We start from the raw sequence: 20,858 nt of genomic DNA on the forward strand, positions 1-20,858 counted from the left end.
TCGAACCTGGTGACTTAGGATCCAGTCACTGGATGAAGTGCCTCTGGCAGGCCCTGCATTGCCTCTGCGCAGTCCTCACGCAGTCCCTGCATCAACCCCTCTAGGCACTGCGTCACCCAGCCAGCCAATCAATTTGTTGCCCGGAGTCACTGCTCTCAGCCTCCCAGTCTGACATCCCGGCTCCTGGCTTCTGAAACTGACTCTGTCAGAAAATTTTGAACTCTCTCTCACCCTATGCATTACCTCTGCGTGGCCCTGTGTGGCCCTGTGTCAACCTCTGCGTGAGAGCTGCTAGATCACTCTGCCTCTCTCTGTTGATGATTCTTCAGCTGAGAAAATCTCTCTCTCTCCAGATGTTATCTCTACCCCTCAATTGCAAGAAATCTACTCGATCATAATTTCCTCCTGAAAACTTCTCACTTCAAAAATTCAATCTCTTGATCTCTCAGTGTGTCTTCCAAATGACCCTCAAGCTTCCTTAAATAATCTTCCCATTGACATTCAACGGCCCAGATTAAAAGCTAATCAATGGCTAAGATCATTTTAGCTTGATCCTCGTCTTCTTCTAGAAGTTACACCCACAATTAGATTAATACTCATTAATATTTTTAGTTTCCTAAGTTTAGAATTAGGGGCCCATAAAAAATATTAATTATTTTAATAAAATTGTTTTTGGGTGGAATTTCCCAAAACGTTTTATGGGTTCTTTGGAATACATGCGCCCAAGCCTCCCTGCAAAATTTGAGGCCTAGAGCACATATGATGCTACCCCAAATCAACATGAAATAACCTCAGATCTTGGTCTAATCACAGGGCTTAAATAGATCAGAACTCGCATATATATATGCCATTGATCTAAGTAGATCAGAACTCGAACCCAGAAGAAATAGATCAGATCTGAAATCAATGTATATGACACAAATCTCAGAAATTGAAACTATATATGTGTGTGTGTGTGTGTACCACAGATATCTCCGAATCTCTATCTAGATGGACCCTTCAGCTGTTAACAAATTCGAACCAGAACAGATCAGCTGTCAACAAATTCAAACCCAAACAGATCACAACAAGAGGCTCGGTGTAGCCTACTCGGTATCGGCATAGTAGCAGATCTCGGATTATAGAAATCTCAGACAAAGATCAGATCGGAGGGCACAGATCTCAGACTTTGGATCGTCAACAATAGCCAAATTCGGACTAGATCAGATCTGACCTCAAACTCTTCTTTGTAGCCCTTCGCATAGGAGAATATTAGACAGAAGTGTGTGATCGAATTGCAATGCAGGAGAGCGAATTGAGTTCTTTATATAGCCATTAGCTGATCCGAATTGGTGAGTTCCTAGACAAACCATCTTAACCATCTAGAAAGGCTGATCTAAGTGAGTTTCTATGCAAGTCGACTTAGCACATGTGGAGCTAGTTGTAATTACAAATAAAAAATACATTTGTACCATTACCAAAGCATGATGAACATAGTAGAACAATAATAAATTGTTTTTCCAATGACAATACATCATTTTTATGAAGAGTAACCATAGCTACAATTTCAACAGTTGGAAGAGTCACTGAAGCAGCTAGCCGCCCAACATATCATTAAGGCATTGAATTTCTACCCTATAACAGGGACATAACAAATGTTAAAGGGTCATGTGAAATCCAAAGTAATTATCAAACATCCTATGGTCATAAATAAAAAAATAAAAAAATATTAACTCATTGCACTTCTTTATGAATATTTTTTCAAATACACTCCAATTGCACTTGCACCCCAAAACACTAAAAGTTTGGCTGAGAAGTGAAATGACGAATTTCCATAAAAGTGGTGGCTTTTCAACCATAATTTTTTTACTAAATATTGTAAAAGTGGTGCAACAAAAATGCTTATTCCCATGCCCCCTTCAATCAATGTAATACGATGAGAATTGCCTTTTCTCTCAATCCTCAACTCCTGCAGATAAAAATGAGCAAAAAAATCGCTCTTGCTGGGGGATTCTTTAGAAAAAATCGAAATGTTTTCTTAAAAAACTGCAATTTTGATGGCGGCTATTTATCAGGGCAGCTTAAACATCACAAAAAATAGCCACATAGGCAAAAAACCAATGATGTTTGCAACACAGATGAATATATTTTTTCACTTTCCTTCATTTTTTCTGTATTATAAAGATCCCCATTATTGGTTCTACTTCTGATGTATAACATGAATACCCTATGGTATTAAATCCAATCAACTAATCCACATCTTTTTCCACACATTAAATACCTGCAATGCACATATGACTTCGAAACCATTACTAAAATAATCTTTAAACAATGAGAAGAATAAGCTGTCATCGATTTTATCTCTGAGATCAATTATGAAACAAAATCTGTAGTTTACTAAGTGAAAGATTCAAAAGCATATTCTTACAAATCAGATGTTTTTTTATCAATCTCTAGTACAGAATCATTGAATTGAGCAAGATTTGGCTACTATTAAAAGCTCACTGTAATAGACAAACATATACCTGTGTGGATTAAAAGCTCTAAAAGCGTCAATAAAAGGTCCTCCTCCATTCTTTAATAATGTCCTTAACCACTTCCTACACCTGCCATAATAGCATTTTGTTTTACCATGATTTGAAATTTGAATTAAATATCAAAAGAATCTCACCATATCCCTAGTTTCATATAGATTTTCAAACCTGAAGGAAATTTGAAAAGTGTACTCAGCATTTTGCAGAGTCACTTTCTAAAATTTATCATCTATGCAGATTTACAGAAGCTTGAACCAAATGAAATGCCAAGGCTGGACAATGGCAGATAATGCATAAGCTACTTACAAATTATCTTCAAAATCTGGCCCCAGATGACATGAGTCAATCATAAAAGGTGCAATATTGAGATCCCCAACAATAAACACCCTTCTTCCTTGACCTAGAAGAGCCTCCCACCTTCTCTGCTAGTGACAAGGGAAAAATTAGAATCCACTCATCGTCGAACAGGCCCCACATCAGCAATACTTGCACTTCCATGAGTGATCTGTATAGTAACAGCATTTATAGAAAAGAGTACTCCACTATTCACAGGTGGCCACTATTCACAGGTGGCCAAAATATGTTTGAACAGTCTCAATTGAAAAGATTAAAATCAAAAGAAGACCTTTGTTCCAATGCATGTTGTTCAAGATTCATTCAACTAATATTGAAAACTTACAAAACCAAAATAATATTCTAAAGCATGTGTCTTCACTATAAGGGTACTTTTAAAGTTTCATAAGATGGTTGATTGTTGAAATATGCCAGACGTAGCAGTTTCATTACCCCCAAATGGCGATGTAATTCTTCAGCAAAATTATCAATGACATTTATACAATATACATCCTATTATTCATAATGCGATTTTAGATTCAAGTCACAGGACTTGAGTCTTGGACTCAATAATAACTCAGCAATAAAGTGTAAAGTAATGGCAGAAGTGTCCTCAGACACGTAATTTTATTAATCAGAAAAAAAACAATGACATATTTGATTTTGCAAGAGTTTACACCCGAACAACAAAACACTCTTTCAATGAGCTATTTATAAGCTCAATGTCCTAACTACCTCTAATTATGGATCACTTATTAAATAACAAGTGTCCACTTACAATAAATGCTATTCAAAACAACTAGCTAACAAATCTCCTAAAATAGAGCCTAAGATACGACACATTGGGAGAGTCATATCTTGTTACAACAATATACTAATTCTAAATGTCTCCATTAAATAATTAAATATTATAGAATAATAATTATTAATTTAATATCTTAAATTAATAATTATTTTATTCCAACTTTATAACCTATGATAATATTTTATTTTTGGATCATCTAACATTCCCCCCTATGATCCAAAGATACATTACAACAGATACCAAGTTCATCCCTGAACTTAGTAAATTTTATTCTGCCAAGAGGTTTCATGAAAATGTCGGAGATCTGATCTTCTGAAGGACAATACACTGGCTTGAGGACATCTTTGGCAATGAGAGATCTGATATGATGATACTTGGTGTCCACATGCTTTGTCTTTGAATGAAAAACTGGGTTCTTGGCAAGTTTGATGGCTGACTGGCTGTCAATGAATAATGATGTAGCTTCTGCCTGAGAAATGCCCAAGTCCTGCAAAATTCTACGCAACCAAACAATTTCACATGCTGCTTCCCATGCTAAAATATATTCTGCTTCTGCTAAAGAAGTGGCCACTGTAGCTTGCTTCTTACAACTCCAAGATACTGCTGTTGACCCCATATTCATTAAATAACCTAATGTTGATGCTCAATCATCAATACTTCCAGCAAAGTCGGCATCTGAATATCCACCAAGTACAAAGTTTTTAGTCTTTGTGTAAAGAAGACCAAAATCTTTTGTTCCTTGGATATATCGAAGAACTCTTTTGGCTGCATTCCTATGGTTGTCTCGTGGTTCCTGCATAAAACGTGAAAGAATACTGACTGCATAAGATAGATCAGGGCGAGTATTTGTCAAATAAATCAAGTTGCCAATCAATTGTTTGTAAGTAGTATTGTCCACCTTCCCCCCCCTTCAAATTTTGAAAGTTTCAAGTTTTGCTCCATGGGGATAAGAACGGGCTTGCAATCTTGCATGCCAAATCGTTGAAGAACCTCTGCTGCATACTTACTTTGAGAAATGAAAATATGATGTGGACGTTGGAAGACTTCAACTCCAAGATAGTGGTGAAGTAATCCCAAATCTGTCATCTTAAAACCTGCATGTAACTCCTTTTTCACCTGTGCAATATGATCATCATGGTTGCCAGTAATGATCAAATCATCTACATACATAACAAGAATTACCAGATATTTTCCCTGTTGTCGCACATACAAAGTATCATCATATTCACTTCGTTGAAAACCAACTTTCTTAAGATATTCATCCATCTTTGCATACCAAGCTCGGGGAGCTTGTTTTAATCCATATAAAGCCTTGATCAATTTGCAGACTTTATGTTCTTGCCCTTCAATTTCAAAACCTGGTGATTGTGTCATATACACTTCTTCCTATAAATCCCCATTGAGAAAAGCACTTTTCACATCCATTTGATGAACTTTCCATCCTTTCTGAGCGGCCAATGCAAGTGTTAATTGGATGGTGTTTCATTTAGCTATAGTAGCAAAAGTTTCCTCATAATCAATGCCTTCCTGCTGCGCAAAACCTTTTGCAACAAGTCATGCTTTATACTTTTCAAGTTCTCTCTTTTGATTATACTTAATTCTGTAAACCCATTTGCATATGGGTTTAACGTTTTGTGGACAATCAACAAGTTTCCAAGTGTTGTTATCAATTACTGCTTGATATTCTTCAACCATAGCCTGTTGCCATTCTTTATGTTTCACAGCTTCTTTGTATGTGGAAGGTTCAGTAAAATCATTTCCTATCAAGGCAAAATTACCTTCAGTTCTATGTGACTCTCTGGTGCTTGTTTTATTCTGCTCACCAAGCTTTACATCTTTCAAAAGTTGAACTACCCATTTTGGTAGTTGACGCTCAGTTGTTTGAGATTCTGAAAAGTCTCCATCATTGTAAAGAGGATTAATATAAACTGATGTTCGTTCTGGAGGTGGAGAATCACTGTCAAAAGAATTGTTGTTGCGTGGAGATGCAGATGAACTGCTAGAAGATCCAGATGGTGTTGTTGAAGTAGATGGACTCGATGAATCATCTTCAGATGAAGGAAAATCAAGTTCATACCAATTTGGTGAATTTGGTTGACTTTGTGTATTTCCTTTTCTTCGACTCCCTTTAGTTTCTAACTTTTGAAGAAGTCTTTCGATTTCTTCTGCACTCTTACTCTCTGTTTCATCAAAAATGACATCCCTGCTCACAATAAATTTTCCATTGGTCAAAAGACGATACCCTTTCTTCTCATCAAAATAGCCAATCATTGTGCATTTCAAACTTCTTGAGTCAAGCTTAGTTCGTTTTTCTTTCGGAACTAAGGCATAACATACTGATCCAAAAACTCTAAGATGTTTAACTCGAGGTTTGAAACCAAACCAAGCTTCATAAGGTGTGATTCCGTCTAAAGAAGCAGTTGGAGATCTATTTCTTAAGTAGACAGCTATATGAATTGCTTCTGCCCAATATGTTGGACTTAACCTCTTGAAAAATAAAATGGATCTTGCCATTCCTAACAAGGTGTGATTCATTCTTTCGACTACTCCATTTGGCTGTGGAGTGTAAACATTTGTAAGATGTCGTCTTATGCCATTGTCACTACAATAAGTTTTGAATTCATTTGAAGTGAATTCTCCCCCATTATCGGTCTTGAGAGTACCTATCTTTTCTTTGACTTCATTTTCAACAAGTTGGCGAAAAATTTTAAACTTCTCAAATGCTTCTGACTTGTTCTTCAAGAAGTAAACCCAAGTCATTCTTCTGAATCGTCAATGAATAGAAAGAAATATTTGCAACCACCAAATGAAGTTTGTAGTGGTCCACAAACATCACTGTGAACTAGTTTTAGCCCCCTGTTTGCACGCCATGAACTTGTTGGAAAAATTTCTCGACTTTGTTTGCGATCAATGCAAGCTTCACATTTTGCATTTTCCTTTTTGAAAGTTGGCAGTCCCTTAACCATCCCTTGTTTTTGCAATTGAGAAAGACTCTAAAAATTTAAATGTCCATATCTTACATGCCATAGTCTTATAGGTGAAATACCTATAGTCACTGCCCCTGCAAAATCAGAATGCCTTGGAATAATTGTCCCTTTCATCCATAACAGTTTTCCATCTGCATAACCTGTCATCACAGTTTTCAAGCTCTGTTTGACTGAATTAATCTTAACTAAGCCATCTTCCATAATTGCCTGATCTCCTGCTTGTCGAATCATGACTAAAGACAGAAAATTTTCTTAAAGGTTGGTACATACCATACATTTGAAATCATTTTTTCTCCAATGCCAGGGAGAAAAACTTTAACTGCTCCTTTTCCATAAGGAGTATGTTTTGTATCATCTGCAAGAAAAATGGAATTAAGTTGGCAATCTTGAAAATTCCAAAAAAAATCACGTCGACAAGTCATGTGCTGAGTTGCCCCTGAATCCAAGATCCACGCATCTTCATAGTCACTTCTAAGACAGGATGAAAGTTGTAATGCCAGCGAGGAAGTAAAAACATATTCTGAGTTATCATCATCTTGATCATTTGCAAATTGAGCTGAGTGCTGATGAAACTTGGGAATTTTATTAAGAGAAGTTCGACAATCTTCAACATAATGGCCAACTTTATTACATCTTCGACACACACTTTGACTTAAGTCTCTTCCTCTTCCTAAAGATTGTCCTCTGCCTCTGCTTTGACTTCTATTTTGAGGTTGTCCTCTACCTTGATTATTAGTTCCTTGTCCTTGAAAATTGCCTCTTCCTTGATTGTTTCCTCTACCATGAAAATCACTCGTGCCTAAACTGTTGCCTCGATTAAAGTTGTTTCCTCTGCTTTGGCTTCAACTTCGACTTTGTACATTATGCGCTGCTTGATTCTGATTGAACTTCCCTCTGCCTCTGTTTCTATAACTGTCATTCGATGATTTACTAGTGCTAGCCTCTGTGAAAAAGACATCTTCACCAACTTTCTTTTTCTTCCCAGAAGTTTTATCATGTTGGGTCAACATTTAGCAAAGCTCATCAAACTTTAGTTTTTCTAACTTTCCAGTTAATTGTAGAGTTTCCAAAAAATGTGTGTAGGAAGAAGGAAGTCCAACAATTAAAATTGTGACCATAAAACTATCATCTACTGCTGGAAACCCAGCATTAATGATTTCCTGCCTAATATTCTTAAGTCTTGAGATATATTCAAGAACATCACCTCCTTCAGTCAATTTTTGTTGCAACAATTTTAATTGTAGATCAACTTTCAGCGCACTATACTCTTCCTGCGTTGCTCCAATGAAGACTAACATAGAGAACAGAGGACTGCCACCTATCACTGCAAGATTTCCATCTACCACAATGAACACAGGCTAGGAGGATTGCCCAACTTTTGTTGTAGATGTACTTCTCCACATGGCAAGTCGAGGGCTACTAAAACTGCTTCTCGCTGATCAGACCCTTGAGCTCATCAACTGCCACTCTAGCAATCACCTAAGTCCATGAAGATGGTGCACATCGGGCCCTAACTAGGGCACTATCACGTTGCCCTCCAACGGACCATAAATGCTCAATCCACTGTCCACACTTGGTCCATAATCACGCTGCCCTCCAACAGACCACGAGCAACCAATCCTTGTTGTAGCATCTGCTCCTAGTTAGGGCATCCAACCACTATGGTAACCCTTCCTCTTGACTACTAACAGACTCCCCAAATTTTCCTCTGTGAAATTGGGATGCCCAAACTTCTACTGCAACAACTGATTATGTTTCTCCTATTTGTTAATTACTGAACCAAATTATTTATTGTTTCTTAGAGTAAACACTGAAACTAACACATTACAACCTTCACCATTTAAATAAAATGCGGAAACAAGAAAATGAACAAGAAAGAAGTACACAACACATCTACAAAGTTATTTTTGGACAAATGTCACCAGAAAAACCTAGTGTAGGAAAATCAGTGCAACAACTGAGGGTTTTATTATTAAGCAGTAGTAATTTCTGAATACAATCTCTGGATGCCTTCTCGGCAATCCAGTTAAAGAGAATATCACTAACAGAGAGATAAGTCAGGTTACCTCAAACTGTCTCTAGAAATCCTCGCTGATCCAGCCACTGAATGAACTGCCTCTATGCTGCCTCTAAGTAGTCACTGCGTCAACCCAACGTCACCCCTTCAGCTGATCGATTTGCTACCCAGGAACTTTGATTTGCACCTCCCAGTCTCACACCCTGGCTTCCGACTTCCAGAATCGATTCCTTCAGCAAATTTTCAGATTTCCTCTTGGCTTTTGTGTTGCCTTTGCATGGCCCTGCATCAACCTCTCTGGCTCTACGCTGCCTCTGTGGGATCTCTCTCTGCCTTCTCTTTTGAGTATTCTATGACTGGGAAAGATTTCCCTTCGGATACTATCCCTGCCCCTCACTATAAAAGATCGCTATTAAAAATCTCTCTGGCAGCTGCTCTGCTTCAAAAAATCGAACTTTTGATCTCCCCTCTCTGTGTTCTCCAACTGCCCCTCAAGCCTCTTCTTATATCTTTCTGTTGCACAACCAACAGCCCATATTAACTTCTAATCCTCGTCTTTTTCTATAAGTTACACCCACAGTTACATTAATACCCTTTAATTATTTTAATTTCCTAAGTTTAGTCTTAGGCACCCATTAAAAATAATTAATTATTTTAATAAAACTGTCTCCCGATGGAATTTCCCAAAACGATTTCTGGGTATTGGATAATGCATGTGTCTAATCCTCCCTGCAAAATTTGAGACTTAGAGCACATCCAATGCTACCAGAAATCAACACTCCCTCTTAGCAAGGAATGTGCTCTAGCAATGCATCCTACTGAAGCATCACTTTGTTCCATAACATCTCCTTCTGCATTGTTGATGTCTGACATCCTGTCCACCAACTACTGCGCAAAATGTTGCATCTGTACTACTGCTGACCCTGCCACTGTCAACATTGCATCCCTACTACAACTCCCTCTTAATTCTGCATCAATGTTGTTACTGGCACCTCCACTGCCAATGCTGCATTTCAACTACAACATTCTCCAATTGTTGTTGCTATTGCATCAGCAATGGAAAAGCATACCAAATTACTGAATTGGTGTTCAGTATGATGCATCTCATTACTGGAGTTCTAACTACTGCTAGTCTCTACGTTGACCCTCTGAAGCCTCTGCGCTGCTACTGACTCTGCTTTGTGCCAACTAAACTGCTGCCAACTCTAGCACTGTGTTGCTCAGTCTTTGGCACTCCTAGCCACTACAAATGTCACTCTGGCACTCCTCTACACCAACTGACACTGGTCAATCCTGCTACTTCTGATTTGCGCTCCCGTAGCAAGGAATTGATTCAAGAGGTGGGCTCCTCAAGGATCTTGCCCATTGGCAGTCCTTTCGAACTACAGCTCTAGATCACCCCACCTCCATCTTAGAGATGCTTGGGCTGTCATGGCGAACTCCTCCTCGATCTTCGCGATTGCAACCTTTGGATCATGCTTCTCATCTTTGTCCATCTTCCTAAGAGGACATTGTGTTGTGTAGTGACCGAATTCACCACACCTGAAGCATTTGATCTTCGAAACATCTTTCTTCTTCTCCCGTTGCTCTTGTTGCCCATTGGATGCGAGGGATGCATTCTCTTCCTACTCCTTGCGCTTCTATCCACTACTATTGCTTCCGTCAAGTTTACACTTGACCAAGTCTCTCCTCAGCTCCTCCTACTTAAGAGCTTCCCACATTCCATCCCAGTCTAGTAAAGTCGCCCTGCCCAGGATGCTCTGGACAAAAGCTTGCCACTCAGATACTAAATTTAGGGCCAGTCTTACCATCTCGGAACCTTGAGGTGTTGACCCCACAGCTGCCAACTCATCTCAGGTCTCCTGAAGCTTAGTGACAAACAAATCAATGTGTTCCCCCCTCAGCATCTGCATAGATCTCATCTTCTGCTCCAAAGTACATCTTCCACTACACGGAAGATCCTTGATATAGCATCGACAAAGCATCCCACATCTCCTTGGCAATGTCTCTGCTAGCGATGTGACATACAATATGATCCTTCATTCCATTGAGGATCATTCTCTTCGTCTCCACCATTTCTCCCTTGTACTTCTTGAGCAGATCTAGATCCGCAGGCTCAGCTACCACTCTATCGACTTAGATCTTGAGAAAATGCTCATCAAAAAGGCACGACATCCTTACCTTCCAAATCACATAGTTGGATGCACCATCCAAACGATCATGATCTCTCAATCCACTAGCTGCCATCTCTGCCACTCAAAAAAGTCGAATGACCTCCTCTCTCCTATTGTTTCTCAGCAAATAAGAATTCGAATTCCCTGGCTAGGAAATCTTCGAGCAAGAAATTCACTCAAGTGTCTCTTCTTCCCTCTAACGTCTTTCTATACGACAACTGCCTGCAGAAAACTGCATCACACCAGAAACCCCTCTTTGCTGAAGCAATTGCTGTGTTGCTCCCTCTATCATTGACAAATTTTGATCTGGAAATCCCACCTTTTTGTCAACTCACTCAAAGAGAGATTTACCACGAAAATCTAGCGCTCTTGCCCTGAACTGCACAATCCCTCTGGAGATTCGAATTGCTGCCTCTACAGAATTTTCAAACTCCCTTCCTCCTTCAGCATCGGGCTCTTCGAGCATTGTTCTCTTACTTCACTTGCAGCTCTAATACCATGTGAAAATTTGGATGCCCAAATTTCTACTGCAACAAATAATTATGTTCCTCTTATTTGTTAATTACTAAACCAAATTATTTATTATTTCCTATAGTAAACACCGAAACTAATACACTGCAGACTTCACCATTTAAATAAAATGTGGAAACAAGAAACTGAACAAGAAAGAAATACACAACACATCTACACGGTTATTTTTGGACAAATGTCCCCAGAAAAACCCAGTGTGGGAAAATCGGTGCAGCAGCTGAGGGTTTTATTATTAAGCAGTAGTAATTTCTGAATACAATCTTTGAATGCCTTCCTGACAATCCAGTTACAGAGAATATCCCTGACAAAGAGATAAGTGAGGTTACCTCACACTATCAGTGGAAATCCTGGCTGATCCAGCCACTGAGTGAACTGACTTTGGTCGCCTCTATGTTGCCTCTGCACAGTGATTGCGTCAGCCCAGCATCAACCCTTTAGCTGATCGATCTGTTGCCCAAGAACTTCGATTTGCACCTCTCAGTCTCACATCCCGGTTTCCGCCTTTTGCAATCGCTTCCTTCAGCGAATTTTCAGATTCCCTCTTAGCATCTGCATTGCCTCTACATGGCCCTACGTCAGCCTTTTGGGCTTTGTGCTACCTCTGTGGGATCTCTCTCTTCCTTCTCTGCTGAGTATTCTCCGACCAGTTGCTCTGCTTCAAAAAATTGAACTTCTGATCTCCCCTCGTGCGTTCTCCAAGTGCCCCTCAAGCCTCTTCTTATATCTTTTTGTTGGACAACCAACGGCCCAAATTAACTTCTAATCAATGGCTCAGATCATTTTGTCTTGATCCTCGTCTTTTTCTAGAAGTTACACCCACAGTTAGATTAATAATTGTTGGAATTTCTAAGTTTTACCCGTTAGAAATTCTTCCTGTACTATCCAGTTTATTTCTTCCTACTTGTTTAATTACTTAACATGTTACTTAACCATGTAAATACTGAAAATAAACACAAGTACAGTATCAACATCTACAGATCATCAACTGAAAGTAAACAAGCACACAAGTGACACCGTTATTTTTGGACCAATGTACCCGGAAAAACCCAATGCGGGAAAATCGTTACAGCTATTCAGAGGGTTTTATTAGTATGCAGTTTTCATAATACAACTAGGGTGCCAGAAATGGCTCACCCAACAAAGAATGCCCTCGGCAGTAGTACCTCTCCTCGGAGACAGATATTCCATTGAATAATCACCGGATGAACAATCCCACAGCAACAATTACAGCTCCCACTGCTCTGTGTCACTCTGATAGGGAATGCGTCACCCTACCCGGCCCACCAGCACCCAGTCTATCCCACGAAATCCTTCCAGCATTGCCTCTTGGCCCTGTGTCAACTCTGCTAACCTTTGCGTCAGCTTCTGGAGCTTCTGCGTCAGCCCCTAGACCCTCTGCGTCTCAAACATTGGCCTCTCCTGCCTCTGCACAGCTCCTGGCTGCCTCTATGTAGCACCCAGCTGCCTTTGCGTCAACCTCTCCAGGCTCTACGTTGTCTCTCTAGTACCAACTCCGCCGCTCTACTATGTATTCACTACCCCGCACTGTTGATCATTGATTCTATCTGTCTTAGCAAACCCCGCTCTAGAAAATAGAATGACTGATCACTCTGGTGTATTCTCCAACTGACCCTCAAGCCTCCTCTTATAGTTTTCTCGTTGGTCCTTAAACAGCAGAAATTAAATCTCTAATCAACAACTAAGATTAGATTTCTCTTGATCCATGACTTTTGAAACCTTCTAACCCAATTTTATATTAATACCCATTAATATTTTATTTTCCCTAAGTTTAGACTTAGGAACTCCATTAAAAATATTAATTATTTTAATATCTCCCAAACCGGTTACAATCTGCCCAAACCATTTCTGGGTCTTGGAGATGTTATGTGCTTTAGCCTCTCCACCAATTTTCATGGCTAAAGCACATTCGATGCTACCCCAAATCAACAATACCCTTTAATTATTTTAATTTCCTAAGTTTAGACTTAGGCACCCATTAAAAATAATTAATTATTTTAATAAAATTGTCTCTGAATGGAATTTCCCAAAACAATTTCTGGGTATTGGAGAATGCATGTGTCTAAGCCTCCCTACAAAATTTGAGACTTAGTGCACATCTGATGCTACCAAATATCAACACTCCCTCTTGGCGAGGAATATGCTCTTACAATGCACCCTACTAAAGCATCACTTTGTTCTGTAATATCTCCTTCTGTGCTGCTAATGTCTGACATCCTGTCCACCAACTATTGCGCAAAATGTTGCATTTGTACTATTGTTGACCCTACCACTGTCAACACTACATTCATATTGCAACTCCCTCTTAATTTTGCATCTCTGCTGCTGTTGGCACTGCCACTGCCAATATTGCATATGCATTGCAACCTTCTCCAACCGTTGCTGCTACTACATCATCAATGGAAAATCATCCCAAATTATTGCACCGGTGTTCAGTATGATGCATCTCGTTGCTAGAGTTCTGACTGTTGTTAGTCTCTACACTAACCCTCTGAAGCTTCTGCGTTGTTGTTGACTCTACTCTGTGTCAACTACACTGTTGCCAACTCTAGCTCTACGCTTCTCAGCCTCTCGTGCTCCTAGCCACTACAACTATCACTCCGGCACTCCTCTGCATCAACTGACACGGGTCCATCCGGCTACTTCTGATTTGGGCTCCCGTAGCAAGGAATTGATCCGAGAGGTGGGCTCCTCAAGGATCCTGCCCATCGGAAGTACTTTCGAACTACAGCTCTAGATCACCCCACCTCCCTCCTGGAGATGCTTGGTTGTCATGGCGAACTCCTCCTCCTCGATCTTCGCAGCTATAACCTTCGAATCATGCTTCTCATCTTTGTCCATCTTCCTGAGAGGACATTGTGTTGCGTAGTGACCGAATTCACCACACCTGAAGCATTTGATCTTCGAAACATCTTTCTTCTTCTTCCATTGCTACTGCTGCCCCTTGGATGCGAAGGTTGCATTCTCTTCCTCCTCCTTGGGCTTCTACCTACGCTGCTACTTCTGTGAAGTTTACACTTGACCAAGTCTCTCCTCAGCTCCCCTTGCTTAAGAGCTGCCCACATTCCATCCCAGTCTAGTAAAGTCGCACTGCACATGGTGCTCTGGACAACAACTTGCCACTCCTCAGATACTGAATTTAGGGCCAGTCTTACGATCTTGGAAACTTGAGGTGTTAACCCCACAACTGCCAGCTCATATTGGGTCCCCTGAAGCTTATTGACGAACAGATCAATGTGCTCCCCCTTCAGCATCTGCATAGATCTCATCTTCTGCTCCAAGTACATCTTTCGTTGCTCGGAAGATCCCTGATATAGCATCAACAAAGCATCCCACATCTCCTTGGCATTGTCTCTGCCAACAATGTGACAAACTATATGATCCTTCACTCTATCAAGGATCATTCTCTTAGTCTTCCCCATTTCTCCTTTGTACTTCTTGAGCGGATCTGGATCCGCAGGCTCAACTACCACACTGTCAACGTAGATCTTGAGAAAATGCTCATCCAGAAGGCACGACATCCTTGCCTTCCAGATCACATAGTTGGATGCACTATCCAACCGATGTTGATCTATAAATCCACTGGCTGCCATCTCTGCCACTCAAAAAAGTCAAATGACCTCCTCTCTCCTGTTGTTGCTCAGCGAATGAGAATTCGAATTCCTTGGCTAGGAATTCTCCGAGGAAGAAATTCCCTCAAGTGTCTCTTCTTCCCTCTAACGTCTTTCTGCCCGGCAATTGCCTGCAGAAAACTGCATCACACCAAAAACCCTTCTTCGTTGAAGCAACTGCTGCGTTGCTCCCTTTACCGCTGACAGATTTAAATCTGGAAATCCCACCTCTTCATCAACTCACTCGAGAGAGATTTACCATGAAAATCTATCCCTCCTAGCCCGAACTGTGCAATCCTGTAATGTTCCTAAATAGGAATTCAAATGATATAAAACAAATAATCTGTACAGTGAAATATAAAAACGAAATACACATTAAACACCCATGGAAATGCTACAAATATGGAACTGTTGAGCCATTTTATTACTTTGAGGGAAAAATACAATGGATAATAAAATGTTGCACCCGGGCTTCTCTCAATGGACAAGAATGACCAAACCAAGGTGAGAAAATGGTTGATTTGATGCCTGCTCCAACCGTTGCACCAAACTGCACTTCACTGCCAAGAAAACTGCCTTTCTGCTCAGGTTCAAATGGTTGAAAATTCCACTTCCTATGCCCAGAAAATTATAAGCTTTTAACCCCGGACTCCTTCACCTAAACTCAAAAAAACCCACGAAGAATTTGACTAGTTTAGACTTCTGAAATTCGACCCCCATGGAGCCCAGCGTCAGCTGCAACTGCAAAACTTGGCCCGCAAGAATCTGTCGTTAAATCCTCCCAGAAATGGTCCCAAAGTGCTGGGTTGACCCCTACAATCAATGCACTAACTTCCTGGATGGGCAATCGGCCTATGTCACCTGTTCCTAAGCTCCACGAAAATGTTGGACTAGCCCTGTACATTGTCCCCAAGCCCAGTAATTCGAACTGTTGGGATGTTAGCTCTGCTGGCTCCAAAACTCACAAGGAATATTGGCCTATTGTTTCTCTCCCAATCCTCTAACTGTCCCGACAAATGGTTGATCAATGATAGCTCCAACTCCTGTGTATTCTCCAGCTAGCTAGAAATACGCACTCCCTGTTTGTGGTTCAATGGTAGTGCTGTAACACACTCCCGGATCTCCTAAAATGAATATGGAACTGCCTCCCTAGGGCGGGCACGAAAGGTCCCCCGAAGGAAAGGTTGAATCTCCCACTTGAGAGATTCATGGCTAAATAGTCGGTTGACTCAGCTAAACAACAAAGCGAACAGTCAAGTAATTTCGATTGCAAGGTCTAAGAATGAATTCCAAATGAGAGCTTCTTCCTCCTTTTAACTCCTTAGGCCTTTCTTGCCTCATGTGAGCCCCTCCATCTAGCTATTCGAAATCCCTCCAAGCCATTCGAATGGCCCAGTCCGAATTCACATCTGAGTGGCCCCCACATTCCACTAGCATCCAAATAAAGTCGAATTTCCTCCTAAGTTCCAGAGTCGAAAATGTTGAGTTCTCTTCCTTAGCCAAAATTATGCAAAATTGTGTAGCAACACCCTGTTACAAATGTATTTGAGAAGGGACATGACAAATCCCTCTAGGGATTTGAATTGCTACCTCTGCAGAAATTTTGAACTCCCTTCCTCCTTCAGCACTGGGCCCTTCCAGCATTGTTCTCTTGTTTCACCTACAGCTCTGATACCATATGAAAATTTGGATGCCCAGATATCTACTGCAGCTAATTATGTTTCTTCTATTTGTTAATTACTAAACCAAATTATTTATTGTTTCCTACAGTAAACACCGAAACTAATACACTGCAGCCTTAACCATTTAAACAAAATGTGGAAACAAGAAACTGAACAAGAAAGAAATACACAACACATCTACACAGTTATTTTTGGACAAATGTCCCCGAAAAAACCCAGTGTGGGAAAACTGGTGCAGCAGCTAAGGGTTTTATTATTAAGCACTAGTAATTTATAAATACAATCTCTAGATGCCTTCTCGGCAATCCAATTACAGAGAATATCACTGACAGAGAGATAAGTCAGGTTACCTCACACTATCACTAGAAATCCTAGTTGATCCAACCACTATATGAACTGCCCCTGGCTGCCTCTATGTTGCCTCTGCGCAGTCACTTTGTCAACCCAGCGTCACCCCTTCAGCAAATCGATTTGCACCTCCCAGTCTCACACCCCAGCTTTTGACTTCTACAATCGATTCCTTCAACAAATTTTCAGATTCCCTCTTGGCTTCTGCGATACCTCTGCATGGCCCTCCGTCAGCCTCTCTAGCTCTGCACTGCCTCTGTGGGATCTCTCTCTGCCTTCTCTGTTGAGTATTCTTCGACCGTGAAAGATTTCCCTTCGGATATTATTCCTGCCCCTCACTAGAAAAGATCACTATCAAAAATCTCTCCGGCAACTACTCTACTTTAGAAAATCGAACTTTTGATCTCCCCTCTATGTGTTCTCCAAGTGCCCCCCAAGCCTCTTCTTATATCTTTCTGTTGGACAACCAACGGCCCAAATTAACTTCTAACCAATGGCTCAGATCATTTTGGCTTGATCCTCGTCTTTTTCTAGAATTTACACCCATAGTTAGATTAATACCCTTTAATTATTTTAATTTCCTAAGTTTAGACTTAGGCACCCATTAAAAATAATTAATTATTTTAATAAAACTGTCTCCGGGTGGAATTTCCCAAAACGATTTATGGGTATTGGAGAATGCATATGTCTAAGCTTCCCTGCAAAATTTGAAACTTAGAACACATCTAATGCTACCAAAAATCAATATCCTCTCCTAAGTCACTCATCCATCTAGAAAATCTCGTCAACACAAGAGAGTACAAACTCCAACATACTGTTGGTTTGCTCATGTCCTTGGGATCTGTGTTACCTGAGCTTTGGTTAAGTGCTTTAAGTTATGTTGTTTATGCTGATATGTAAATACATGTAACAGTAAAACAGTGCAGCAAATAACAAACACACATAACAGCCATATTAATTTGGAGTTCACCCAAAACTCTTGGGCTACGTCTCCTTGAGCTCTAGTCAACTCGACTAGGCTCTCTGGGATTATGGCAGCAGTTCTTTTACAAGCTCCACGCTCAACTCCATCGGTTTACACAGAACACGATGGGCTTAGAACACCATCTTATCCCTGGCTCTGAAGCTCTCGGCTTTCTGGCTCTGGCTCTCGCTTTGGCTCTTGAGCTCTGGCTCTGGCTCTGGCTCTGGCTCTCGCTTTGGCTCTTCAGCTCTGGCTCTGGCTCTGGCTCTTCGGCTCTGGCTCTGGCTTTGGCTCTGACTCTTCGGCTCTGGCTCTGGCTCTAGCTCTTCGACTGTAGCTCTGGCTCTTGGCTCTCGCTCTCGCTCTTGCTCTGAAGCTCTCGGCTCTGGCTCTTCGATTCTGGCTCTAGCTCTAGCTCTTGGCTCTGGCACTGGCTCTCTCTGAGCTTCTCTTGGCCTCTGCGTGCTTCTGTAGTTCGCTTGACCTCCAAGCGACTCTCGACAACCTTCCAGCGACCTTTTTTATTACTCCAGCTCCCCCTCAGCAATTGTACGCTCTGTGGATTTGTAACACGTTGGTTATAGTCCTCCATCATGGAAAACCCGACTGTTCACCACAAGAATCCGTTTATAATGGAAAGGAACCGTCTGTGTGGGAACCCGATCGTTTTGCCTTCCTCTAGCCGAAATAGCCAAATAACGGAATACACAGGAAAACGCATGCAAAACACATCATGGGCCTTTAGCCCGGACTTCAAATATTATGGAATCGGCCCTATAAACCTATTGGGTCTGTCCAAATATCGCTTATCGCTATCACATGGCGTAATGGCCAAAAAAACCCAATACTCGGATAATAAACAGAAAATCCGAAAATCTGGATTTCAAAACTTATGAAATCGCATCCATAATTCTTATCGGGTCCACCTTTTTATCGGCATATCACAAGTCGCAATCGCAATGTGCATTGGCCCTGGTATCGGGGGTTCGTCGATCGTCGATATCACCGATCGACCCATCGGAACATCGACATATAGCATATCACTGTCGCAACGGCTCTGGCGGTCTTCCCTTTGGTCATGTCGATCGTCGATACGCCGATCAGATACTGACCGTTGATCCCTGACCTCTAATCCGACGGCTGACAGTCCATTTCGGGCGCATAACTTACAAGGGGATCCTGTCCAATACCGCTTACTATTCGAGGCCCGCCCAAAATACCGCTTATTGCCCCTTCCTTTCAGAACTCAAAAGGTTCACTTGTTTGATTTATAAATCCGTCAGGTCCGCTGAAAGCCTTTGCGCCTGTTTTAAGTCCTTCAGCCTTAATTTATTGCGATGAGATGGATTCTAAGGGTTTTTATGTTTAAAAACACATTTTCCCTTAAGAAATTGCCTCATTTTCAAAAGACAAATGCAAACTTCCTTTTGTGATAACTTCTTCATCTGAAGTCCATTTTAGCCCATTCAAATTGTAGTAGATTCAGAATGAAAAGATCTATGCAATGGGACTATTTACAGGAGCATCCTTGGACTTTCATTTTCCTCTGTGAGGAACACTTAGGCTTAGAAGTCTATCCATGATCCACTTTGGATCACCTCTTCCCACTAAAAGAACTTTTAGTCTCCAAAAGACTAATATATTGATCTGAATAGTAAATGAAAGTAATAGCATCCTCTTCTTTCAACCTCCACACACTTGCCTTGCATAATGCCTCTGAACCAAAGACTTTGACCATTTTCCTTCCTAGATGTGCTAGTCCTCCTGCGAACAGCTGTCTTCCTCCTGACTTCATGCAGAAATCCTACTAAGAAGGTTATAGAAGATAGTTTGAACTTTTTTGTCTTGATCATTGATCCAAGGAGACTCAAACAAATGTGAAGTACATCTGCTTCACAAAATTTTCATTTGTACCTATTTGACAAGTTGTCAACAACAACTGTTAACAACAACAGAAATACAGACAACAACTGGATGAACTAAACTCCTACTTCAACAAAAGAAACAGATTTCACATCTTATGAACACCTCCATGTCTTACATCTGTGTACAAATGATGGACTAGATAACAAGCCCACAAAACATGCCTTTAAAACAAATGACCCTTCAAGTCAAGCATGTAGAAAAAGACCTTTAGGACTCTTTTTCAAAAGATGAACCACTTCATCATCATCTCCATCTTGGAGACCAAGTTAACTTTTCCCAAGTCAACATTACATGCATGTTTACAACAAAGCAATCAACCCTTCAAGTCAATCACACACACATGTTCAAAAACAAGGAAATCATCAACATCCCTGTGTTCATGCACATCATCTCATGCATGCATTTCAACCTTCAACTTTCACTTAAACACACTATACTTTCGAAGTTGAAATGAATATAATGTTGCAGCGATCAAGTGAGTCTCCTACTCAACTTTTCCATTCACCTTCTTGGTAAAATTCTGCAACTTGCATCTCATTAACAAATAAATGCAAACAGATGCATCAATAGGCATGCAATCTTCAATTTGATAAGAACTCTAACCATTTCTTACCAATCCATTTCAAAGGTCTTTCCTTTGTCTGCACATCAACATCAACATGTGAATCATCCTGAAACACATCATTCATGGAATCTTCCTTTCCATTTCTGCCATTTTCACTTTCCACCTTCTTCAGCTTTTGTGGAAGCATTGTTGGATTCAAAGTCCAACACCTTTCAGCAAGATGCCCTTGCTTATGGTAGTAAGTGCAACACGTGCATCCTCTTGACAGCATGATTTGCCTTGTCCAATGGACCTTTGGCTTCTTGCTTCTTTTCCTTCAAAAGTTTCCTAAATGTGACCATTCTCTTCCAACATCTAGAAACATGATGGTTATCCAAACCACAA

The 20,858-nt window shown here is 40.6% G+C and overlaps 1 protein-coding gene across 3 annotated transcripts in view; it reads right to left on the minus strand.

Moving 5' to 3' along the window:
• Positions 1-20,858, minus strand: part of LOC149180400 (endonuclease/exonuclease/phosphatase family protein) — a 442,295-nt gene that overhangs the window by 301,611 nt on the left and 119,826 nt on the right. For all 3 annotated transcript variants that reach the window (XM_089416116.1, XM_089416114.1, XM_089416115.1), the window contains exons 5-6: positions 2,820-2,935; positions 2,505-2,585 (exon numbers count right to left, since the gene is read on the minus strand). In XM_089416116.1, coding sequence (XP_089272242.1) covers positions 2,505-2,585; positions 2,820-2,935 — 197 coding nt within the window. The remainder of the gene's footprint in view (positions 1-2,504; positions 2,586-2,819; positions 2,936-20,858) is intronic.

Source organism: Pinus tabuliformis, chromosome 3_2, assembly GCF_031772625.1.
Source record: "Pinus tabuliformis cultivar Carrire ecotype Pingquan chromosome 3_2, CPIR1, whole genome shotgun sequence".
In the NCBI taxonomy this organism is placed as follows: Eukaryota; Viridiplantae; Streptophyta; class Pinopsida; order Pinales; family Pinaceae; genus Pinus; species Pinus tabuliformis.